General features: G+C 43.4%; 3 protein-coding genes across 4 annotated transcripts in view; 1 reads left to right on the forward strand and 2 right to left on the reverse strand.

Annotated features, from left to right (window-relative positions):
* LOC131186379 (calmodulin-1) overlaps positions 1-11,194 on the forward strand; it is a 71,568-nt gene extending 60,374 nt beyond the window's left edge. Inside the window, exon 6 of the mRNA XM_058159871.1 lies at positions 11,145-11,194. Coding sequence (XP_058015854.1) covers positions 11,145-11,179 — 35 coding nt within the window. The 3' untranslated portion in view covers positions 11,180-11,194. The remainder of the gene's footprint in view (positions 1-11,144) is intronic.
* The window catches only part of CCDC88B (coiled-coil domain containing 88B), a 31,982-nt gene extending 19,624 nt beyond the window's left edge, over positions 1-12,358 (reverse strand). Inside the window, exons 1-9 of the mRNA XM_058159868.1 lie at positions 12,056-12,358; positions 10,131-10,255; positions 9,301-9,409; positions 8,400-8,469; positions 6,249-6,307; positions 5,308-5,391; positions 2,672-2,803; positions 1,260-1,384; positions 146-227 (exon numbers count right to left, since the gene is read on the reverse strand). Of these exons, the coding sequence (XP_058015851.1) occupies positions 146-227; positions 1,260-1,384; positions 2,672-2,803; positions 5,308-5,391; positions 6,249-6,307; positions 8,400-8,469; positions 9,301-9,409; positions 10,131-10,255; positions 12,056-12,118 (849 nt within the window). The 5' untranslated portion in view covers positions 12,119-12,358. The remainder of the gene's footprint in view (positions 1-145; positions 228-1,259; positions 1,385-2,671; positions 2,804-5,307; positions 5,392-6,248; positions 6,308-8,399; positions 8,470-9,300; positions 9,410-10,130; positions 10,256-12,055) is intronic.
* Positions 12,359-14,702: 2,344 nt separating this feature from the next.
* PRDX5 (peroxiredoxin 5) lies at positions 14,703-23,987 on the reverse strand. 2 transcript variants are annotated; one of them, XM_058160146.1, is made up of 6 exons: positions 23,756-23,982; positions 21,710-21,844; positions 20,323-20,454; positions 17,052-17,090; positions 16,347-16,411; positions 14,703-15,367 (listed from the first exon to the last, which is right to left on the reverse strand). In XM_058160146.1, the coding sequence occupies exons 1-6, from the start codon at positions 23,915-23,917 to the stop codon at positions 15,262-15,264; spliced, it is 639 nt and encodes a 212-aa protein (XP_058016129.1). In that variant the 5' UTR covers positions 23,918-23,982; the 3' UTR covers positions 14,703-15,261. The 2 variants fall into 2 exon arrangements, with proteins under 2 accessions (XP_058016129.1, XP_058016131.1); XM_058160148.1 differs by lacking the exon at positions 20,323-20,454 and having other exon boundaries at positions 23,756-23,987.
* Positions 23,988-25,014: the final 1,027 nt, after the last annotated feature.

Here is a 25,014-nt window from a genome sequence, read left to right on the forward strand (position 1 = left end):
CGTTTTAGCCACTGAGCGTTTTAGCCGCTGAGCCACCCTGTCCCTTACTTACTCTTCAACTTACAAACCCTTTAAATCCAGGGTTTTTAAAGTCAGGCCAATGAGGCCTGTTTTTACGGTGAGGTTTTGCTGCAGAGAAAAGCACCTCTTGTTGAATCTTTCGAAGCTGCTGTTCCAAATTCCTGGTTTCTTCTTGCTGGTCCAGCAGCTCTTCCATCTTCCTCTCCCTGAAACAAGAGACCGGGAAGTCAGGTCTGAGGAAGGTGATGGTAGGCGCTAGAGAGGCTTAAAAAGGAGAAAAGAAAGAAGAGAGGGAGGGAGGGAGAGAATTTGTGTGGGGGAGGGGAGGAAGGAAGGAAGGAAGGAAGGAAGGAAGGAAGGAAGGAAGGAAGGAAGGAAGGAAGGAAGGAAGGAAGGAAGGGAAAGAAAGAAGAAAGGAAATAAAAAAAGAAAGAAAGGAAAGAAAGGAAGGAAGGAGGGAAGGATGGAAGAAAGGAAAGAAAAAGAAAGAAAGAAAAAGAAAGAAATAGAAAGAAAGAAAGAAAGGAATTTGTGAGAGAAAGAGGAAGGAAGGAATTTGTGTGGGGGAGGGGAGGAGGAAGGAAGGAAGAAAAAGAAGAAAGGAAAGAAAGAAAAAGAAAGAGGAAAGGAAGGAAGGAAGGAAGGAAGGAAGGAATTTGTGGAATTTTTTTTAAGAGGTTGTTCTTAATATTATATGTACTGTTTTCTTTGTATTTTATTCTGGCTGTGCACCGCCTTATTATTATTATTATTATTATTATTATTATTATTATTATTATTATTGTGTGGGGGAGGGGAGAGGAGGAAGGAAGGAAGGAAGAAAAAGAAAGAAAGGAAAGGAAGGAAGGAAGGAAGGAATTTGTGTGAAGAAGGAAGGAAGGAAGGAAGAAAAGGAGGGAGGGAATTTGTGTGCGAAAAGAAAGGAGGAGAGGGGAGAGGATGAAGGAAGAAGAAAGAAAGAAAAAGAAAGAAAGAAAGAAGAAAGGGAGGGAGGGAATTTGTGTGCGAAAAGAAAGGAGGAGAGGGGAGAGGATGAAGGAAGAAGAAAGAAAGAAAAAGAAAGAAAGAAAGAAGAAAGGGAGGAAGGATGGGAATTTCTGTAAGAAAAAGGGAAGGAGAAAGGAAGGAGAAGGAGGGAGGAGTATCTTGCAGTGACTTCTGAACTGTCCACCCCAAACCCTCCACATCCTTGGAGCATCTCCAGTCCCCACCTCAGCCCTCGCCCCCCCCCAACTCACAGCTCGCCTTGTAGACGCCGCACGTGGGCTTGACGCTCGGCAAGCTGAACCCCGAGGTGGGACTGGTTACTCTCCAGCTGGGCCACCAAGGGGGCTCCCTGTTTCTGCTGCAGCTCCCACAGTTGCTGTGTGCAGGAAGGAAGAATTAAGCAAAAAATGAGGTTGAAAGGCGCAGAGACGGTCACCCTCCCTTGAAGGCACCCCAAAAGGACCCCAGGGAATGATGAGAATTATGCCAAGGGCCTTTTCTCATACAGGTAGTGCTTGACCACTCATATAGTGACCGTTCTTCCTTTCCCCCTTCCCCTCTCCCTTCCTTTTTTCTATCTTCCTTTACTTTCTTCCATCTTTCCTCCCTCCCTCTCTCCCTTTCCTTTCCTTTATCTTACTTTACTTTCTTTTATCTTCCTTTCATTTCCCTTCCTTTCTTTTCCTTCTATCTTCCTTTCCTTTCCTTTCCTTCTTCTATCTTCCTTTCCTTTCCCTTCCCTTCTTCTATCTTCCTTTCATTTCTTTTATCTTCCTTTTTCTTCCTTTCCTTTCTTCTCTTCCTTTTCTTTTCTTTCTTCTATCTTCCTTTTCTTTCTGTTATCTTCCTTTTTCTTCCTTTCCTTTCGTCTATCTTCCTTTCCTTTCCTTTCCTTTCTTCTATCTTCCTTTCCTTTCTTTTATCTTCCTTTTTCTTCCTTTCCTTTCTTCTATCTTCCTTTCCTTTCCTTTCCTTTCCTTTCCTTTCCTTTCCTTTCCTTTCTTCTATCTTCCTTTCCTTTCCTTTCCTTTTTCTTCCTTTCCTTTCTTCTATCTTCCTTTCCTTTCCTTCTTCTATCTTCCTTTCCTTTCTCTTCCCTTCTTCTATCTTCCTTTCATTTCTTTTATCTTCCTTTTTCTTCCTTTCCTTTCTTCTATCTTCCTTTCCTTTCCTTTCCTTTCTTCTATCTTCCTTTCCTTTCTGTTATCTTCCTTTTTCTTCCTTTCCTTTCTTCTATCTTCCTTTCCTTTCCTTTCCTTTCCTTTCCTTTCCTTTCCTTTCCTTTCCTTTCCTTTCCTTTCCTTTCTTCTATCTTCCTTTCCTTTCCTTTCTTCTATCTTCCTTTCTTTCCTTTTATCTTCCTTTCCTTTCCTTTCCTTTCCTTTCCTCCCAACAGTGGCAAGAAGGTTGTGAAAATCATGCCCGACTCTTAACAACCTCCTTGCTTAGGAACAGTAATTCTTCTCCAGTTGTGGTCCTCCGTCAGGAACTACCTGTAAGACCGAGCTTGTATTCATGATTGTGTTTACAGTCTGGTCTACCTCGCAAGGCTGGCATTGGCTGTTACCAAAGCTAGGATATGATTGGAAGGTGGATCTGGTGATCTGAAGGTTCCCCCCCCTTGTGAGACGAAGGTGGGGGAGGCAACGGACGTGTCTCTCACCTCCAATCCTGCATCTCGCTCGGCGACCAGCTTTTGAACTCGGGCCCCAAGATCCCACAGGAGCTGTTGCAAGCTGGATGGATCCATTTCTCTCCACTGCAACCCCAGGACATTTTCCGGTTCCTGGCTGACCTGCAAAGAAAACAGCAAGGAGTTCTTGTTTTTTTCCCCTTTAGAAACCAATTATTTGCACTTCTGTTTGTTGATGTTGCAAAACCCTGGAACCTCAAAAGTCCGTGGAGATTCTCAATCATCCAGGTTGCCTCCCCCAAGGACGCTTTTCCAAAAGATTGGATTTGGATCCCAAAATCTAAATTGGATGCAGAGCTGAAGAAGCTCCTTGGGTGAGAAATTAAAACAACTAGACACAAAGATAGTTTTTTTCTGCTGAATCAAGATTACGTGAAGTGTTAATACCACTTTATAAGGCCTTGGTAAGGCCACACTTGGAATATTGCATCCATTTTTACATCGCCACGATGTAAAAAAGGTGCTGAGACTCTAGAAAGAGTGCAGAGAAGAGCAACCAAGATGATTAGGGGACTGGAGGCTGAAACTTATGAAGAACGGTTGCAGGAACTGGGTATGTCTAGTTTAATGAAAAGAAGGACTAGGGGAGACATGATAGCAGTGTTCCAATATCTCAGGGGTTGCCACAAAGAAGAGGGAGTCGGGCTGTTCTCCAAAGCACCTGAGGGCAGGACAAGAAGCAATGGGTGGAAACTAATCAAGGAGAGAAGCAACCTAGAACTAAGGAGAAATTTCTTGACAGTGAGAACAATCAATCAGTGGAACAACTTGCCTCCAGAAGTTGTAATTGCCCCAACACTGGAAATATTTAAGATGATGTTGGATAACCATCTGACTGAGATGGTGTAGGGTTTCCTGCCTGGACAGGGGGTTGGACTAGAAGGCCTCCAAGGTCCCTTCCAACTCTGTTGTTATTCTTATTATAATTCCCACAGCCTTGTCTTAGGCCTAAAGAGATTTACGCCATGTAGTAGGGCTGTATTGCTCTTATCCTTCCCATCTTTCTCATCTTCTCAGTTCTCATTTCTCCTCTTCTCTTTCATCCTCCCTTCTCTTATTGGTATCTTACGATTTATCCCTTATTTCAGGGGTAAAATGCTCCTGGTTCGGACCAGGTCGGCTGATGGCGGTGGGTACCGGTAGCAAAAATTCCTCCTTCCCCCGCCCATGCCCACCCAATCGCCCGGCCGCCCGCTTGCCCGCTTGCCGCTTCTTTTTAAAAAATGCTTTTAAAAAGTTTTTTAAAAAAGGCTCTGACGATCAAAGCTGAGCCGCACGATCATCAGAGCCTTTTATTTTTTACTTTTAAAAGCATTTTTTTACAACTTATTCGGCCTTGATTGTATCTCACAATTAATGATCATGAACTATGTCTGTCTGTCACAATGTTTTATGCACACTGAGAACTTTTGCACTAGGGACAAATTCCCTTGTGTGTCCAGTCACACTTGGCCAATAAAGAGTAAAGAAAGGTTTTCAAGGAGCTAAAAAACAACAACCCAAGAAAGTCCAGTTGCTTTTTGGAAAAAAGCCCCTTTGGGACCTGGAACCTCAATTTTCTCTTTCGCATCTCGCCGGCAATTTTTTTTGCTTTCCAACTGCATGCAGCAAAATCACTTCGAGCTGCAGGGGAGGAATAATTAACAGGATGCGCAGAGAGAAAGCCCATATTTCTCTCCTTTTGGTGCAGTGAGGAACACAAGACTGTATGAAACAGCGAGTCGTCCGCGATTCGATTCACGCTATAACTAAGCAACTGCAGTTCACCCATTTCGACAGTCTTAATTCTTTCCCCGTTGGGATCCACGTGCATTTTATTCAACTCCGGCTCCGTTCGGCTCAAGGGCGTTCTTCCCCTTTTCCCAGCGGATGGATTTTAAATCGATTCAGCTTAGAAGTCGTATTATGATTTATTTATTTTTTTTACTGAGTGAATGTATTTTTGTAGAGGAGTACAGAGATCAAGGAATGCAAGAACTCCTAAAGCGAGAAGCAACTTTGAAAGGGGAAAAAAATAATAATGAAACAGCCAGTTTGGTTTAGTTCAGGGGTCGGCAACCTGCGGCTCTGGAGCTGCATGTGGCCCTTTCATCCCTCTGCTGCAGCTCCTTGTCGCTCAAAATATGCATCATAACTGCCAATGTGCGACACCCACCGACATGCAATTTATTAAGCTTTTCAACCCCCGGTAGGCCAACCGTGGATAAATCCAAGAAAAGAAAAGTTTCAGAAGAAAACAGAATGTTTAATTCAACTACATATGCTAGTTTTGTGGCCACTCAGGAAATAGTCAGGCATCGGAAGGGTTTTGTGGCTCCCGGTGTTTTCTTTTCTGTGGGAAACAGGTCCAAATGGCTCTTTTGAGTGCTTAAGGTTGCCGACCCCTGGTTTAGTTAGTGGTTAAGGTGTTGGGCTAGAAACCAGGAGACGGTGAATTCTAGTTCTGTCTTAGCTATAAAAGCCAACTGGGTGACTTTCATCTTTCTCCCAGCAACTCTGGGCAGTTTACACCCGAAACATTAAAAACCTTTAAGAGTAGCCAAGCCTTTTCACTCCTCCCCTTGCAGATGGAAATATTTACATTTCTTAATTCCCTCACTGTTTACCTCTTTGATAGCGGAAGCCAAAGCAGCTTGCACACTGATGTCCAGCGACTGGATTCGGCCAATGAACACGTCTCGCTGTTCACACTATTGGAAGTTCAAGGGAAAAAGTCAACAACTTCTCTCTTTTATTAAAAAAAACAAAACTCATTAACCACAACTCGACAGATCTAGAAGCAAAATGCAAGAACCTTATTTAATGCAATTGTCTAGGAATCTGGAATCGAGTAGCAGAAAGTCCGTATGTTTTATTGCCAGGAAATAAGTTTAAAATAAGCCTGTTATGTAATATAATATCACTGGTTGGTTTTTCCCCCCCCCCTTTCAATGATTTTTGTAAGAGATTTTAAAAGAGATATTAACAATCCTTGCTACCGTCTCTCTTAACTGCAGCCAATAACGAAATGAACAGGGTACCGATAATCCTCAATTTATTGCGATTTATTTAGTGACCGTTGGAAGTTACAACACTGAAAAAAAGTGACTTATGACCGGTTCTCGCATTTATGACCATCTCAGCGTTCCTGCTGATCCAAATCTGGATTTTTGCCCTGCAGCATATATTTACGATGGTTTTGCCCTGCAGCATATATTTACGATGGTTGTAGGATCATCGGATCGCCATTTTGAGATCTTCCCAGCCAGCTTCCGACAAGCAAAATCAATGGAAAAAGCTGGATTTGCTTAATGACTGATGATTCACTTAACAACCAAGGCAAAAAAAAACCCAGGAGTGACTCAGCCACAGCAAGATGACTAATAATAATAATAGTAATAACAGTAATAATAATATACTCAGTGCCACTGAGATTCTAACTTGAGGAGCCAAGAGTGTGGGAAAATCACTCTGCACATGCCCAGGAAACCCGCACAACAAGGGGACCGCCCAGCACTGATAAACCGATTAAAGATCGCATCTGTGTTGCTAGATTCCCACGGCTTACCTGAACGGCACTTCCTAGTAAGAGCTGCACCAATTTCTTCATCTCCTGAACGGCCTGCGCTGAAACGGGAAAACCAAGATTAAAACCCTTGTTGCGAATATATGTTTTTCTCCCTCCTTTTTCTCTTCAAACTGCTGTTTCTCCCCTAACAAAATGGGTTTGCAGCCCAGATTTTAATGAAAAGAAGGTCTAGTGTGGGGACACGATAGCAGGGTTCCAATATTTGAGGGGCTGCCCCAAAGAAGAGGAGGTCCACCTGTTCTCCAAAGCACCTGAAGGCATGAGAAGAAGCAACGGGTGGAAACTAATCAAGGAGAGAAGCAACCTGGAACTAAGGAGAAATTTCCTTTTTTAATTTTATTTTTATTTTTTAAAACATACAAACATAAAAACATCTTCAATCCAGAAACAGTGCGTCAGTGGGTTGGTTACAAATCTTTTGTGCAATTTCAACATATACATATCATTAATTTGTCTAATCTTACCTATTGTCCGTCTAATATACACTATATCTAAATATTTTAATCAATTAATCCTTTAATTAAGCGTGACATTTCATTCTCTCATTTCATGTCAATTTTTCTAAATTAAAATTTTATCTTATTACATCGTTCGTTCCGTCCTCTTGAATCAATTGTATCAATTGTATAATCTTTCCTTACAAAAACCTTTCTCAAATCCTTTTTAGCATATTTTCCCTTCTAGCCGTTGATAAAATAAATCCCATGGCTTATAATATTGTTTATCTTCCTGTTCCCTGATTTCAAAGGCCAATTTTACTCATTTCTGCACACTCCATTATTTTCCTAATAATTTCGTCTTGCGATGGTAATTTCTCATTTTTTCCAATTCTTCGCAAACACAATCCTGGCTGCTGTTAAAACATTCACAATCCAACATCTCAATTCTCTATTATATAGAGAACGAAGGAGAAATTTCCTGACAGTGAGAACAATTAACTAGGTTCCCCCGCACGCATGTGCCCCCCGCGCATTCGCCCCACCCCTCTGTACCCTGTTTTGGCTTCCAGATTGGCACAGGAGGCTTTTCAGGCCCAAAATGGAAGCCAAAACGGGATGTGGGGTCACAGCGCGAGGCTCCCCCATCCCGTGCCCCATTCTGGGCCCGGAAAGCCGCCTGCACCAACCTGGAAGCCAAAATGGGGCGTGGGGGCACCGCGTGAGGGGGGGGCATGCGCTCGAACCCCCCAAAATGCGATGTGAGCACCCCTCGCGCATGTGCCCCAGTCCCCATGCATGCGCGGCCGAGACCTGAAGACCAGCTGGCCAGTGGGAGATGTGTGCGCATGTGCGATGGAGCTGGGCTGAGGCAACGGCTGGCGTGCCCGCAGAGAGGCTGGAGCCATGGCTGGTGTGCCACCATGCATGCCATAGGTTCGCCATCACGCAATCACGGGTATAGGTTCTCCTGCTTGACTAGGGGGTTGGACTAGAAGACCTCCAAGACCCCCTTCTAACTGTGTCATTCTCTTATTTTGCTATTCTTTTTCCTTCCTTCCTTTCTTGTCTCCCTCCCTCCCTTTTCTCCTTTTCTCCCTTTCTTTCTTTCTTTCTTTCTTTCTTTCTTTCTTTCTTTCTTTCCTTCCTTCCTTCCTTCCTTCCTTCCTTCCCTCTAATCCTTCCTTCCCTCCCTTTCCTCTCCTTCCGTCCTTCCTTCCTTCCTTCCCTTCTCTCCCCTTCTCTCCCTTTCTTTCTTTCTCTTTCTTTCTTTCTCTCTCTCTCTCTCTTTCTTTCTTTCCTTCCTTCCTTTCCTTCCCTCTAATCCTTCCTTCCCTCCCTCTCTCCCTTCTCTCTCTTTCTTTCTTTCCTTCCTTCCTTCCTTCCTTCCTTCCTTTCTTCCTTCCTTCCTTCCATCCATCCATATAATCCTCCCTTCTCTCCCCTTCTCTCTTTCTTTCTTTCTCTCTCTCTCTCTCTCTCTTTCTTTCCTTCCTTCCTTTCCTTCCCTCTAATCCTTCCTTCCCTCCCTCCCTCCCTCTCTCTCTTAGATTCGGAAGAAGGTCTCCTTAGACTGGCAGCTGTGAAACCAGGCTGAGGGATGTGGCTTGTGAGTTTTTCAAGAAAGGGAACACCTAACCTTGGTTTATCCGACTATCTATCGCAGCCTAAATTCCTTCCCAGCTAACATTACCTGTGAAGGGCTCTCTGACCATAACGTGGAGATTTGGAGGTGGGGAAAGGATCACCTGGTGGAGCTCATCCTGGGATAAGAAAAGAAAAAGAAAAATACACAGGGATCGTCCAAAGTTACGATGGCACTGAAAAAAGGGAGTTACGACCATTTTTCCCCCGACCGCTGCAGCATCCTTCAGGTCATGTGATCAAAATTCAGTCTGACTTGGCCACTGTCTCATACTTACGACGGTCGCAGCGTCCCGGGGGTCACGCGAACTCCTTTTGCGACCATCTGACCAGCAAACTCAAGGGGGAAAGCCCGATTCGCTTAACAACCGGGTTACCAACTGGATCACCTGCAGCGATTCCCTGAACAACCCGTGGCAAGAGAGGTCGTAAAACGGAAAAAACCCCCTCATTCAACAACTGTCTCGCCTAGCAACAGGAATTTGGGGCTCGGTTGTGGTCGTAAGTCAAGGACTACATGCAAGCAACCCCATAACAAAAAAAAAGTCCATAGAAACAGTTCCTTCATCCCAAAACTTGTACAAATGCTTCCATCTCTCTCCTAAACTCGACTAACAACTTTAGATTAGGTGAGGGATCTTGTGCCATCCTTATGGGCCAGATGTCAACCTACTTGTCTGAGACTGTATAGTTTCTCCTGCTTGAGCAGGGGGCCAGACTAGAAGACCTCTAAGGTCCCTTCCAGCTCTATTCTATTCTATTCCACTAAACGTCTGTCCTTTGTGTGTTGCCACCTGGCTTAAAGTGGCCAAGGTTGAAAAACACAACCTTCCATCAAACATTTTTATCCTGACCTGGTTGGAAAAAAAAAATGAAAAAGAAAACAGTTTATGCTTCGAGAGGATCCTTCCAGCTACGGTGCCAGATTCTAAGATCCCAGTTCGACTCACCCTGTAGAAATTCTGCAGCCTTTGGAGGACTATTTGAAGCATGTGCAATCCCTCTTCCTCTCTGTTGTCACCTTTCCAAGGAGTTGGAGGTCCTCTAGGAATCTGGTCGCTAGGGAAGGCACAATGGAGAATTAAAGGCAGTTAGATTACAACTCCCAGAATCCCCCAGCCAGCATGCTTGAAGATGGGTGCACTTCAATTCCCAGAATCCCCCAACCAGAATGTCACAAATTCAATGTAGATATTTGTGTTCTCTTTTTGAAATGGAAGAAAAAATAAAGCTTGCAAATTGCTCTCTAAAATCTGTCAATCGCCCATCTTGAATTAAGCTATTTTTTTTACCGTACAAATTATAACAAATAAGACTTAACTCCCCAGTTCTGCAGAAAAACACCCAATGTCTGCAAATGTATTTGTTCAGTTCAAAGGCTTGTACCACAAACTTGGTGCACGGCAGCCAGCCAGCCTCCAAAGTTGCTTTTCTAATTTTTATTTATATTTTTTTAAATAGGACACAAATTATTCATCCTGGCACCTCCCTACGCCTCATCGTCTTTACAAGTGGGGAAAATGCCTGGTTTAATTTTGTCTTTTTTTAAAAAAAAGAAAATTGCGGGTCAATCTTTCAAATATGGGGGGGTTTTTGGTTGTTTTTTTATACCATGGAAATTCTGCACGAGGGATGTAACCGGTTGAGAATTCTGAGCAATTTCTTCCCTATACTTGCCCCCATCCTGCTGGAAACTCCAAGGGTTCAACTTCAACCACATTATCAGACCAAGATTTGCTGTGTTGTGTTGCGTCGGATGCCGACAAAGAGTGTGACTCACATCGTTTGCATGATTTGATGCAGGAAGTCTCCATTAACCAGTTTTCGGAAATATTCGTTCGCCTCTTCCTCTCCCTGGGGAAGTTGGTCGGGGCTCCTGCCCACCAGTTCTTCCAGCGTCTGCATCTGTTGGGCCAAGACGTCAAGGCAAGGATGATCCAAAAGTACCAGTCTGGGCTTGGCGATTCACTTTACGACTGCCTGGCAGAACTTGGTGGCTTGAGTTTGCCCTGTTATCCTGTATCCCCCAAAACCCTCATATTTATTTATGAAACAAATTTTAATACAACTGTCTCATCTTTCAGCATTCAAGGCCCCATCTTCCACACTCTTTTAGTTAATTTAATTAACTAAATAATTAATTATTTAGTTAATAATTCCCTCAACACTGTCAAACTATTTACTAAATCTACACTACTATTAATCTTCTCATCGTTTTTCATCACCAATCTCTTTCCACTTATGACTGTATGACTGTAACTTTTTGTTGCTATCACTAAGGGTTAAATTGCAACCTATGACATCATTTGTGTTGTAAATGTACCTTTGATGAAGGTATTTTTTTTTCTTTCTTTTTCTTTTCTTTTATGTACACTGAGAGCATATGGACCAAAGACAAATTCCTTGTGTGTCCAATCACACTTGGCCAATATATTCTATTCTATTCTATTCTATTCTATTCTATTCTATTCTATTCTATTCTATTCTATTCTATTCTATTCTATTCTAGTTAGGAGTCCACACATTACAAAACATTAAGGTTTAAGGTTTTTTTTAAGGTTAAGGTTTTTTTTAGTCTGTAACTTGGGCCTCTTGTCTACCTCTCAATGGTGGGAAAAGTCAACATTTGGTGATGTAAAGAGGGAAGGGTGGGTGGGTGGTACATCACAGGTTGCCCAACCTTGGTGGGACCCCAGACCTCCAAAGCTCCTCTGCCCCCCCAGACCCGCATCCAAAATAAGCTCCCATCAGTCAAGCTTGTTGATCTATTCTACATCATGTAAGTTTAATTTAGAATGTCATCAACCAAGTTCAAGCGGAAAGGTTTAGATTTAGAAGATCCGTGTTTCTCCACCTTTGTCAACAAGACAGACACAGACTTCAGAGGATCATTAGAACTGCAGAAAAAATAATTGCTACCAACCCGCCTTCCAGTGAGGACCTGTATACTGCATGAGTCAAAAAGAGGGCTGTGAAAATATTTGCAGATCCCTCGCATCCTGGACATAAACTGTTTCAACTCCTACCCTCAAAATGACGCTACAGAGCACTGCACACCAGAACAACTAGACACAAGGACAGTTTTTTCCCGAAGGCCATCACTCTGCTAAACAAATAATTCCCTCAACACTGTCAAACTATTGACTAAATCTGCACTACTATTAATCTTATCGTTCCCATTACCAATCTCTTTCCACTTATGACTGCATGACTGTAACTTTGTTGCTGGTAATCCATATGATTTATATTGATATATTGACCATCATTTGTGTTGTAAATGTTGTACCTTGATGAACGTATCTTTTCTTTTATGTACACTGAGAGCATATGCACCCAAGACAAATTCCTTGTGTGTCCAATCACACTTGGCCAATAAAAAAAAAATTCTATTCTATTCTAATTCTATTCTAGATTGGGTGGACTTCAACTCCCAGAATTCCCCAGCTGGCCGTCTCGACAGATCCTGGCGAGTTGGACATCCGCTCATCTTCAAGCAGGCTGGCTGGGGAATTCTGGGAGTTGAAGTCCACCCAATCTTCAAGTTGACAAGACGGAGAGAGGTTGGTTAGATGAAGTCCTACCAAGGTCTCTCTCTCTCTCTCTTTCTCTGTTGAGAATCTTCTCTGAACAACCTACCACGAGTCCAACCCTCCCTGAACGCTTCCACCACCCCTCAACCCCCACCCCACCCCAAGCGAGGCTCACCCAGATGACCAAGGGCCCAGATACGAATTCCTCCATCGCTTCAAGCCCGTCTTCTTCATCCATGCTGTGGCTTGACGTGAGGTCTTCTTCTCCATCCAAGGCTCCTGGAGGCCTTAGGTAGAGCTGCGTTCTTGCACAGCCCGTGCAATGTTGGGGGTGTTTTACAACTTCCTTCCGTAATCTGAGTTGGGTTTTTTTGGGAGGGGGGGGGGAGAAACAAGCAAGGAGGAAGCTGGATTGCTTCAAAACTTCTAAATTACACCCTCCGCGGTTCTCGTCTTTCCCAACGCAGTAGACAGGAAGTCCTCAAAATGAAACCTAGCCAGCTGAAACTTCTGCAAGGCTCCTGTATTTTTATTTCTGCGAACGATGGCATCAGAGAATTTTGCTTTGTAGTATAATCTTAAATTACGAAGCAAAATTCTCTTCGATGCCATCATTCGCAGAAATAAAAATATAGGAGTCTTGCAGAAGTTTCAGCCCAGATCATTTTGGATAAAAATTTGGTGGATTATGCAAAATATTTTGAAAAAGAAGATAAACGTTGACTCCGCAGTTGTTTTTACTGGGTATAATTACGGATTGTACAATAATAGAGAGTAAAGTGATTATAAATTTAATATCAGCAGCTAGACTATTGGTAGCGCAATACTGGAAGAAGGAACAATTGCCTGCTATTGAAGAATGGACATTAAAAGTAGCAAACTTAGCAGAGATGGCAAAAATTTCAGTGTATTTGAAAGACTATTCACAAGAAAGATACATATTGGAATGGAGAAGATGGATTGATTATATTCAAAACAAGTATCAGATTAAGAAGTATCAAACAGCTTATGAATGAATAGAATGTAAGAATTGTACTTGTATTCTTTTTTTATATATATATAAAAAGGGAGTTAAGATTCCAAGGGAGGGAGGGGAGACTATGGATAGTTAGTGTAGTCTAGTTTATGACTGTTAAATGTTATATCCTGTATTTTGCTCCAGGAAGTCGGGGGGGGCGGGGGGCGGGAGGGAGAATTTGCAGAAACTTGGTAAAACATTTTAATAAAAAAAAAAAGAGAATTTTGCTAGGACTAGCGTCCGGAGACTGGATGGCACTTTTCTTGACTCGCTGCTGGAAAATGACACAAATTGCGGTCGGGGCCCACGCGAGAACGTTTTCTCAAACGGTAGAGTCATCACAACTGCCGCCTCCTGTTTTGTCAGGAAAAGTGTTTTTATTTATTTGGTTTGGCTTTCCACCACAAACCGGGGTCTCTGTTCGCAAATTCAGACAATTTCTCTGCACGCTTCACGCGGCCTCAAATAAAACCCTAGAATTGGACTAGATACATGGGTGCAAATCCACATTCTTGGGAAGGTTTGAAACACCCAGTTTTGGTCACCGCACTATAAAAAAAGATGTTGAGATGCTCGTTGTGACCCAGGCCCAAGTAGTCAATGTAAGAATGAAACTCAAGTCAATGTAAAAACAAAACAAACTTTATTAGCACAGCTGAGAATTAACTCATACAGCTCACCTGTTTGGAACCCTCACCATATCTCTGACATCAATACAATTGAACGTGTCCAGAAATATTTCAAGAAGAGTTCTCCATTCTTCTGTAAACAACAAAATACCTTATCCCACTAGACTTGAAATCCTAGGCTTAGAAAACTTGGAACTCCGTCGCCTTCGACAAGACCTAAGTTTAACTCAAGGAATCATCTATTGTAATGTCCTTCCTGTCAAAGACTACTCCAGCTTTAATTGCAATAATACAAGAGCAACCAACAGATTTAAACTTAATGTCAACCGCTTTAATCTAGATTGCAGAAAATATGACTTCTGTAACAGAATCATCAGTGTTTGGAATACTTTACCTGACTCTGTGGTCTCTTCCCATAATCCTAAAAGCTTTACCCTAAAACTTTCTACTATTGACCTCACCCCATTCTTAAGAGGACCATAAGGGGCGTGCATAAGCGCACAAACGTGCCTACCGTTCCTGTCCTATTGTTTTTCTTTTCTTCTTCCTATATATATATATATATGCTCATACCTCCTAATATTTACTCATATATATGTTTATATACTATATAACCTTTCTGTATGATACTTACATATATCGTAAATAAATAAAATAAATAAAATGGTTTTTTCCAGTTGCAATGGATGGCTGTGAAAGTTGGACCGTAAGGAAGGCTGAGCGCCAAAGAATTGAGGCCTTTGAACCCTGGTGCTGGAGAAGACTCCTGCGAGTCCCTTGGACTGCAAGGCCATCCAACTGGTCAGTCCTAGAGGAGATCAACCCTGACTGCTCTCTAGAAGGCCAGATCCTGAAGAGGAAACTCAAATCCTTTGGCCACCTAATGAGAAGGAAGGACTCCCTGGAGAAGAGCCTCATGGTGGGAACGATGGAGGGCAAAAGAAGAAGAAAGGGACAGCAGAGAACGAGGTGGCTGGACACCAGGGGATGGTAGAGGACAGGAAGGCCTGGAGGAACGTGGTCCACCATGAGGGTCGCGATGGGTCGGACACAACTTCAACAAGGAGCATCTAACAGACCAGTGAAGGATGGAGTGTGGCTGGATTTTTGTAGGGTTTACCACCTTTCTCCCAAGACAAAGTAACCCCCCCAAAAAACAGACTTGAGATCTCAAATTTTATTTCAGACGATTTATTTGCCGTTAGAGGAACAGGGAAGAAGCTAAAGGAATTACGTAAGCCAACAGAAGAGAATATTTCCAGCTCAGGCTTGATACTGTGGAGTCCTTTGGCGCTCTCTGAGCTTGGTGGGTTTTCTTGTGGACATTTCATAACCCAACTAGGTAACATCATCAGTGCCAGAAGGGAGTGTGGGGGGGTTTGCTCTCTTTATATAAAAGGGCTTGCCACTATCAACTCTTGACAATTAAACAATAAACAGTCTAATCAAGGAACTAACAAGAACATTTACAAGGAAAGCGACTAGTATATAAACAGAGAGTAAACCCCACACTCCTTCTAGCACTGCTGATGTTACCTAGTTGGTTAATGAAACATCTGCAAGGAAACCAAGCACAGAGCAACCCAGGACTCCATAATTACGTAAACACACACAACTCCCATCTCTTGTGCGTCATCCTGAGCCAATTTCAAAACACTTCAAGGACCTGTAGGAACCAACTGGTGGCGGTATAAGGTGGGTTCCCACCAGATCAGCAATGGGCCTCTCTGGGCCTCACAGCTGGGAGACGATGTTGCTGGCCAGGCTGCAGGTCAGTCCCGTCCCGTCCTCTTCCACGTTGAGGGACTTCACCATGCTGTCCTCCACCACCATAGAGAACCTGGAAAAAAAAGGGGGGCGAAAAAAGGGAGGGAGGTGGGAAGAAAAACAACTGTTGGAAAAGATGAAAGATTTTGCATTTATGGATTGAGAAGGTCTTATTTGGAGGTGCAGGAAGGAATCAAGGTAGAGCTGAGAAGATTCAACCCAGCTTTGTAGAAATAGCTTTGTTTTTTTTGAAGGGTATGTAAATGTGGTTTACCTCTATGTGTCCGTCGATGGCTTGTTTTTTTTTTTTTAATTTAATACAGGTAGTCCTCGACGTACAACAGTTTGTTTAGTGACCATTCGAAGTTACAGCGGCACTGAAAAAAGTGACTTACGACCATTTTTCACACTTATGACTTTTGTGGCCACCCCACAGTCACGTGATCAAAATATAGATATTTATGACCCCATCAAAATATAGATATTTATGACCCCATCGGGGTCATGTGACCACTTTTTGCCACCTTCTGACAAGCCAAGTCAGCGGGGAACCCAGATTCACTTAACAACCCTGTCACTAACTGAACAACGGCTGTGATTCACTTAACCAACCTGGCAAGAAAGGTCATAAAATGGGAGAAAACTCGCTGAACAAACGTCTCACTTAGCAAACAGAAATCTGGGGGCTCCATTGTGGTTGTAGAGTTGGTGCGGTGGCCTAGCGGTGGAGCTCTGACCATCAGGAGGCTGTGAATTTGATCCTAGGTAGAGGCAGAAATTTCTCTCTCTAGGCCACACTGAGAATATATCTGCTGAACAAAACTCCGCACTGGCAACAGGAAAGGCATCCGGCCAGCAAAACACTCAGCTCCATTCCGTTGCCCAAGACTCCACCCCCACAAGGGATTACAGGATCTTTAAAAGAAAATGATGATGATGGTTGTCGGTCGAAGGATGCTATACAGGTTTTGCAAGGGAAGGCACCACACACACGCACACACATACACATACACAAACACACATACACAAAATGCAATTTCTGGCTCTCAGACCTTTTGGATCGGTTCGTTCCAAACAATTCCCGGAGGGAGTCCTTGTCAAGGAGAAGGTTCGTGGCCTGTGGGAACAAGCAAAATTGGGGTTGACCTTCAGCGTCTGGGAGATTTGAGACAGTTTGGTCTAGTGGTTAAAGCACCAGACTTGAAAGCAGGAGATGGAGAGTTCTAGTTCTGTTTGAGGCATGAAAGCCGGCTGGGTGGCTTTGGGCCAATCACCAGGGGACGGTGAGTTCTAGTCTCACCTTAGGCATGAAAGCCGGCTGGGTGGCTTTGGGCCAATCACCAGGGGACGGTGAGTTCTAGTCTCACCTTAGGCATGAAATCCAGCTGGGTGACTTTGAGCCAATCACCAGGAGACGATGAGTTCTAGTTCTGCTTTAGGCATGATAGCCATCTGGGTGACTTTGAGCCAATCACTAGAGGATGGTGAGTTCTAGTCCTGCCTTAGGCATGAAAGCCATCTGAGTGACTTTGAGCCAGTCACTAGAGGATGGTGAGTTCTAGTCCTGCCTTAGGCATGAAAGCCATCTGAGTGACTTTGAGCCAGTCACCAGGAGACGGTGAGTTCTAGTCCCACCTTAGGCATGAAAGCCAGCTGGGTGACTTTGAGCCAGTCCAAATCCATAATCCCAGCACCCTGGGTCTCCCCAGTCCTAGTCCAGAGCCCGAACCCCCACATCTCGCCAGGTATTTCCGTACCTTCCCAAAAGACCCTGTTGGATCAGCCAGCATACGCACCTGCGAAAACAAGAAAACAAACAAACAAACGCTAGTTTAAAAAATCACAATATGGAGCAAATTCTTAGCCTCTCTCCCAACCGGGGTTTAGCGCCTCTTCGTTTTCTCTTCCGGGTGGTAAAAAAAACAAAAAGCCAAATTATTTGCAGGAAAAGTTTTAAAGGCAAAAAACAAACAAACCAAAAACCCAGAAAAGAAGGGAAAAACACCCCAGTCTATTTGTCTGGGCATGATGATGGCACACACCGGGCATGTTTTCCTAAGGTTGTGGTAGTAGCTAAGGGGCAAACCACATACCATGCAGCAATTTTAAAATCAAATTATTTTGCCCTTGGGGGGGGCGGGCAGAGAAATCATTGCTGTTTCAGTTGCTCAGAGGTTTTTCTGGGAAACTCCCTCTGGAGCTCCAAGCAAGCAGCTACAAAAGCTGCCCCAATTATCCATTAAAATGTATTTTCTCCCAGAGGGTTCGCCCTCTGCCCAACCCTCTCGGTTCATTAACTCACATTCTTTGCATTAGGAGGCAACAAGAGAGGACTGGCTGGTTTGGAAGAAGGGGAGGTCAAAGAAGCCGTTTATATCAAAAGAATAGAAGAAGAAAATAAGAATAGAATAGAATAGAATAGAATGGAATGGAATCAAATGGAATGGAATAGAAAATATGGAATGGAATAGAATGGAACAGAAAATATGGAATGGAATCGAATGGAACAGAATATAGAATAGAATAATAATTGAGTAGAATAATAGAATAGAATAAAATAGAATGGAATGGAATGGAATAGAATAGAATAATAGAATTGAGTAGTATAATAGAATAGAATAATAGAATAGAATAATAGAATTGAATAATAGAATTGAATAGAATAATAGACTAGAATTGAGTAGAATAGAATAGAAGAATAGAAGAATAGAATAGAATAATAGAATTGAGTAGAATAATAGAATAGAACAGAATAATAGAATTGAGTAGTATAATAGAATAGAATAATAGAATAGAATAATAGAATAGAATAATAGACTAGAATTGAGTAGAATAGAATAATAGAATTGAATAATAGAATTGAATAGAATAATAGACTAGAATTGAGTAGAATAGAAGAATAGAAGAATAGAATTGAGTAGAATAATAGAATAGAATGGAATAATAGAATAGAATTGAGTAGAATAATAGAATAGAATAATAGAATTGAGTAGAATAATAGAATAGAATAGAACAGAATAATAGAATTGAGTAGTATAATAGAATAGAATAATAGAATAGAATAATAGAATAGAATTGAGTAGAATAGAATAGAATAATAGAATTGAATAATAGAATTGAATAGAATAATAGACTAGAATTGAGTAGAATAGAATAGAAGAATAGAAGAATAGAATTGAGTAGAATAATAGAATAGAATAATAGAATAGAATTGAGTAGAAGAATAGAATAGAATAATAGAATTGAGTAGAATAGAATTGAGTAGAAGAATAGAATAATAGAATAGAATAATAGAATTGAGTAGTATAATAGAATAGAACAGAATAGAATAATAGAATATAATTGAGTAGAAGAATAGAATAATAGAATAGAATAATAGAATTGGGTAGAATAGAATAGAATAACGTAATATAGACCATTTCAGACAAGTGGCATATCCAACATCTTCTTAAAAACTTCCAGCGTTGGAGCAATTTACAACTTCTGGAGGCAGGTTGTTCCACTGATTAATTATTCTAACTGTCAGGAAATTTCTCCATTGCAGCATCCCCATGGTCACGTGATGCTTGACAACTGATTCACACTGACAGCTGCAGTGTGCCGGGGTCACGCGATCTGCCTTTTGTGACCTTCTGACAAGCCAAGTCAACGAGGGAAGCCCGATTCGCTTAACAACGGTGTGACTAATTTAACCCCTGCAACGATTCACTTAACGGTGGCCAGAAAGGACGTAAAATGGGGCACTTCACAGCCGTCTCGCTTAGCAGTTGAATTGTGGTCGTAAGTCAAGGACTACCTGGACGATACGGTTGGGACTGACGGAACCATGCAAAGCCGAAAAATCTGCAGGTTTTCCTCCTGTCTCCCAAGGTCGTTCGCACATACCTTTATACCAACCTAAGGAAGGCGGCAGCAGAAAAATAAGACAATGGCAGCCGACATCTCTGAAAAACATCAAGCCGATGGGAAAGGAAAAAAACCCAGATATTTTTCTTCCTCTCTGGCAACATGAAGAAATATAATTTGGCAGCATTTTTTGTAGACTCGTGTTGGGTTCCTGCTCTGGGGGAAGGAAATAAATCTCGCCACAAATAAATTCCAGAATGTGTACATAAAGCAAAGGAAAAGAGCGGGGAGGTGGGGGCGGGCAGGTTGATATAAACCAAGTTGCCAAGATAGCGTTTCTCTGAATCTTCCCATCTGTGACATTTGGCGACCCGCCCGATGAATTATGAATCACATTCGGTTATATAAAACCGAGGAATCTTGCATAATCTTGCAAAGAGCAAAATGAAATAGATTTGGCTGATTATGTACTTTCATTTGCAGGCTCCCTCGATCTTCCCAGATGTTGTTCACCTTTTCAAAACAAGGTGCGGCTCCAACTTGGCAACTTGAAGATGGGTGGACTTCAACTCCCAGAATTCCCCATCTAGCATGTTTTAAGATGGCTGGAATTCAATTCCCAGAATTCCCCAGCCAGCTGCTTTAAGATGGATGGACTTCAACTCCCAGAATTCCCCAGCCAGCTGCTTTAAGACAGATGGACTTCAACTCCCAGAATTCCCTAGCCAGTATGCTTTCAGATGGGTGGTCTTCCACTCCCAGAATTCCCCAGTCAGCTGCTTTAAGATGGATGGACTTCAACTCCCAGAATTCCCCAGCCAGCATGCTTTGAGGTGGGTGGAATTCAATTCCCAGAATTCCCCAGCCAGCTGCTTTAAGACAAATGGACTTCAACTTCCAGATTTCCCCAGCCAGTATGCTTAGAGGTGGGTGGACTTCCACTCCCAGAATCCCCCAGCCAGCATGCTTTAAGCCAGGTGGACCTCAATTCCCAGAATTCCCCAGCATGCTGGCTACAGAACTCCCAGAATTCTCCGTTGGGGAATTCTGGGAGTTGAAGTTCGCACCTCTTAAAATTCCCGAGGTTGAGAAACATTTGATGTACCCCCAATGCTTTGTGGCTTGGAAAAATTAAACGGGTGCGGGGCATCTCCTATCCTACCCCACCTTTTTTTTTTTTACCTTTCCTTCAGCATGGTGAGCTTTTCCCCACTCGTTCATCACAAAGATATCGTTGACTGATAAGCAAGCGATGATCTCAACTCCTTTGCCCTTTAGTTGTCCCGCTTTCTCCACGTAGCCGGGTAGATGTGTCTGTCATCGGGCACAAAACGAAAAAGAATTACAGATAGTCCTCGACTTACGACCACAATTGAGCCCAAAATCTGTCTCGCGAAGAGAGACGGTTGGTCCAGTGAATTTTGGGCCCATTTTAACCACCGTTCTTGCCACCGTTGTTAACCGAAGCATCGCAGCTGCTAAGTTAGCAACACGGTTGCTAAGTGAATCTGGCTTTCCCGTTGACTTTGCTTGACGGTCGTAAAAGGGGATCACGTGACCCCACTACCTCAAGACACAGCAACCGTCGTAAAAACAAGTCAGTTTTTTTTTTATTTGCATTTATATCCCGCCTCAGGGCGGCTTACACTATATCAAGCAACAGTTGCCAAGTCAGCCTGAATTTTGAGCACGCGACCAATGGAGATGTTGCAACGGTCGTTAAGTGTGAAAAATGGTCGTAAGTCACTTTTTCCCCCCAAGGCCGCTGTAACTTTGTAAGTCATTAAATGAACTGTTGTACGTGGAAGACTGTCTGCAAAGTTTCTTTATGCAGCGTCCTCTTTTGAGTATTCTATAGCTGAAAACAGATTCAAGCATTCCTCAAATTAATGACCACAATTGGGAGGGGAACTCTCTGTTGCTCAGCTATGCAGCAGTCGTTAAGTAGTCGCGCCCTGTTTTACAATCTTGTTTGCTGCAAGTGTAACTTTCAACAGTCACTAAACAAAACTGCTGTAAGTCAAGGACTACCAAAGTTCTCAAAACTTTGTTTCAAGTTTTATATTTATTTATTTATTTATTTTTCGTATTTTTATACCGCCCTATCTCCCTAGGGACTCAGGGCGGTTAACAACCAGATAAAAATATACATATAAATACAAATAAAAACATCCATTAAAAAACTTATTATAATTGGCCGAATAATTAAAATGATGATAATAAAATAATAAAATCCCCATTAAAACCAATTCGAATTTAAAATCTAGTCCAGTCCTGCGCAAATAAATAGATGTGTCTTAAGCTCGCGGCGAAAGGTTCGGAGGTCAGGAAGTTGGCGAAGTCCTGGGGGAAGCTCGTTCCAGAGGGTGGGAGCCCCCACAGAGAAGGCCCTTCCCCTGGGTGTCGCCAGCTGGCACTGTTTGGCCGATGGCACCAACGCCCTCTTATAGCGCTCTCTGTAACAGTAACAGAGTTGAAAGGGACCTTGGAGGTCATCTAGTCCAACCACCACTACCACCACCCGCCTCCGACTTCAAATTTTCAATTCTAAAATAAGATTCTTACTCACTTTGGAACAACCGGGGGTGAAGGCACCCGGCACCCCAAAAAGAATGCCCTTTTTCCCTTTGAAAAGGCTGGACAGGTTCACTTTGTTGGAAGGGTCTCCTTCGTAGACCTCCACGCTGGGCAGCTTGTCTCCAACCTGTCAAAAGAAAGCAGCGACCCCGACTTCAATTCCCAGAATTCCCCAGTCAGCATGTCTGGCCTATCAGGTTGCAAAAGGGGATCACATGACCCGAACCCCCCCACAACTTCTGTTTATACTCTTTTCCTTTCTACAGCTGGTCCTGAACTTACGACCGCAATTGAAGGCCGCCACCCCCACCCCTAAATTTATGTGGCTGCTAAGCGAAACATTTGTTAAGTGAGTTTTGCCCCGTTTTACAATCTTTCCGGCCACAATTGTTAAAGGAATCGCTTCCGTTGTTAAGTTGGCGACCCGGTTGTTAAGCCAATCTGCCTTGCCGGTGGACTTTGCTTGTCAGAAGGTCGCAAAAGGGGATCACGTGACACACACACACACACACACCCCGGGACACCGCGACCGTCATAAATACGAGTCTGTTGCCAAGCACCTGACTTTTGATCACGTGACCCTGGGGAGACGGCAACGGTCGTTAACTCTTGAAAATAGTGTCACATAAGTCACATTTTTCGCTGCTGTTGTAACTTTGGTCAGTCAAAGAACGGTTCAAAGTCGAGGACTTGCCTGTATATAAATTATAGGTTACATTTTGAAATAGGTTGGTTTCAGGAGAATGGAATATAAGTTGTATTAATATGTAAAGCCACATGCTGGTGTTGGAAGAAATATCCATCTGGGTTCAGTTCCAAGTGGGGAGAAAGACACTGGAAACATGGAGGCTGCTTGGAAAGATGGTTTAATGGTGGCCAGGATCACATGGCTTGAGATCCTGAACAGAAAAGGGCTGAGATCCTGTGTGCTCCCTGGTTTTATGCTTTTTCTGAGCTTTGAATTTCCTGGGGCACAAGAAGAGTACCCTGATTGGCTGTCAGACTCCCAGGGGGTGGGGGGTCTTAGCTAACATTGTAAGTTGTCCCTCAAGCTTGCCTGAGCCTTGCCATGTGGTGAGTTTCTGTTCTATTGTGTTGCAAATGATGGTCCATTGAGGAAGGTGGGGGGATTGAGTGAGCTTGGCTGAAGCTTTAATGGCCCATTGACAAAGGTGGGGGGGAGTCAGGAAGCTGCTTTGTCTTTAAAACATGTTTCTCCATTTCTCATCCAGGGAAATATACTCTGCCTTTTTAAATATTTTCTAAAATATCATTCTTCTAGGAGGGGGATGGGTGCTAAATTCCTACACTGGCTTAGTTATGCACGTATGTAAAGCTAGATGCTGGTTTAGCTATGCTAAAGTATCCAACATATGGCAAGGTTTGTAACCCAGTTTATACAGCAGCCTCGCATTTCATCAAATCAAATCAAAGATGGCATGCATATCATTTGTCACTCAATTAGCACCTTTGTTTTTTGGGGGGTCCTTGCACCCAGCTGTTGACAGAGGAGGAAAACTGCCCCCCCAAAAAAACATGCAAATTGCACCATTAGCAGTGTCCCTTTGAACGGACTCCTTGCACAGGCACGGGGGAGTGACTAAGCCCAGTTCAAGGTCATTGCAACGGGGATGTGTGTGTGTGACTATGCCCAGCTGTTGGCACATCAGGAGGCGAAACCTCCCCCCCCCAAGCTATGTTCATATGTAAAGCTACATGCTGGCTTAGCTATGCTGAGTATCCAACATATGGCAAGGTTTGCAACCCAGCGAAACCTTCCCCCCTCCTCCCAAGCGTGCAAATGACACTGGTGTCCTTTTGCACCGACCCCTTGCACGACGGTGACTTTGCAAAAAGGAGGGCGCTTTCTAAACCCTCTTTGGAGGTCGTTGCACGGGGGGGGGGATTCTTGCACGCAGCTGTTTGCAAATCAAGAGGCCAAATCCCCCCCCCTCCCAAAAAAGCGTGCAAATTGCACGATCATCAATGCCCCCCCCGCTTTGCACGGATTTATTTTTTATTATTTTTTTGCACTCACCTTAAGGGCCGCCATGGCCGCGGCTCCCGAAGCGAAGGCCCGCCGGGTCACCCCGCCGTTTGCAAGCAGGGAAGCCGCCCCGGTTCCCCAACAAGCTCGCCCCAGCGCCCCCGTCCGGTTCCACCCCGTTGCCATGGAAATCCCGTGAGTGACGGCAGCCATGGCAACGCGCAAACCTTTTGAAGTTTCGGCCGCTCTCCGGCGCCCCGGGGCTTCCTTGCGCGCGCGTCTCCCCCGACCGTGCACGCGCCTCGAGGGGATGTGTTTGGGGGGGGCGGTGACTGGGAGGAAGAGAAAAGATTAGGAATGCAATTATTTCATTTATGGTATTATCTTCTTAAACCTATATATATATATATATATATTTGCAAGAAATAATAACAATTGGGAATTGCAATCGGTCTTTGCATCCGTTTGGGAATTGCATTATTTGGGGTATGAATAAATATATACATGGTTGCAAGCTTGGTCCTTTTTTAAAAAAAAAAAAATTTAATTACGCTTCGTGTGGGCATCTTGTCAAATCCTCCCATTCCTAGCCTTTGCAGGGACAGCCTGATGGGGCTTGTAGTCCAAGTTCACGAGAGGACCTTGGTGCTTGCCTGAGCTTGGATGTTTTCTTGCCAAAGTTTCCAAAGTTTGCCAAAGTTTCACGATCTCAGAGTAGGTAACATTTATCCGTGCTGTTGGATAAGGATCAGCTACAGGTAGTCCTCGACTTACAACCATTCATTCAGTGACGGTTTAATCGTTTGAAGGTAAAAAAAAAGTGACGCTGAAAAAAAGTGGCATCACAGTTTTTTTCACACCTGGGAAGGACGGTTGCAGCATTCCTGTGGTCAGTGATCAAATATCGGATGCTTGGCAATTTGACTCATATTTATGACGGTTGCATTGTCCTGGGGTCACGTCATGATCCCCTTTTGTGATCTTCTGACCAGCCAAGTCAACGGGGGCGGGGGGGGGGAAAACCAGATTCACTTAACAACCGTGTGACTAACTTAACAATGGCAGTGACTGAATTAACCGCTGTAGCAAGCAAGGGCCTAACCTGTGGGCAAAACTCACTTAACAACTGCCTTGCAACAGAAATTATAGGCTCAGATGTGGTCATAACTCGAGGACTTTCTATTGGACAAGAAAAAATGGGCAAGATGTTTGTTCCAATTGGGCTTGCAAGCATATTTGGCTCTTTTTTATTTTTCAGAATCCACTGGGCAAATTTACTGGTAGGTTGGACCAATTGACTGGTCCAACCT

The sequence above is a fragment of the Ahaetulla prasina genome, chromosome 17 (genome assembly GCF_028640845.1).
Source record: "Ahaetulla prasina isolate Xishuangbanna chromosome 17, ASM2864084v1, whole genome shotgun sequence".
NCBI lineage: Eukaryota > Metazoa > Chordata > Lepidosauria > Squamata > Colubridae > Ahaetulla > Ahaetulla prasina.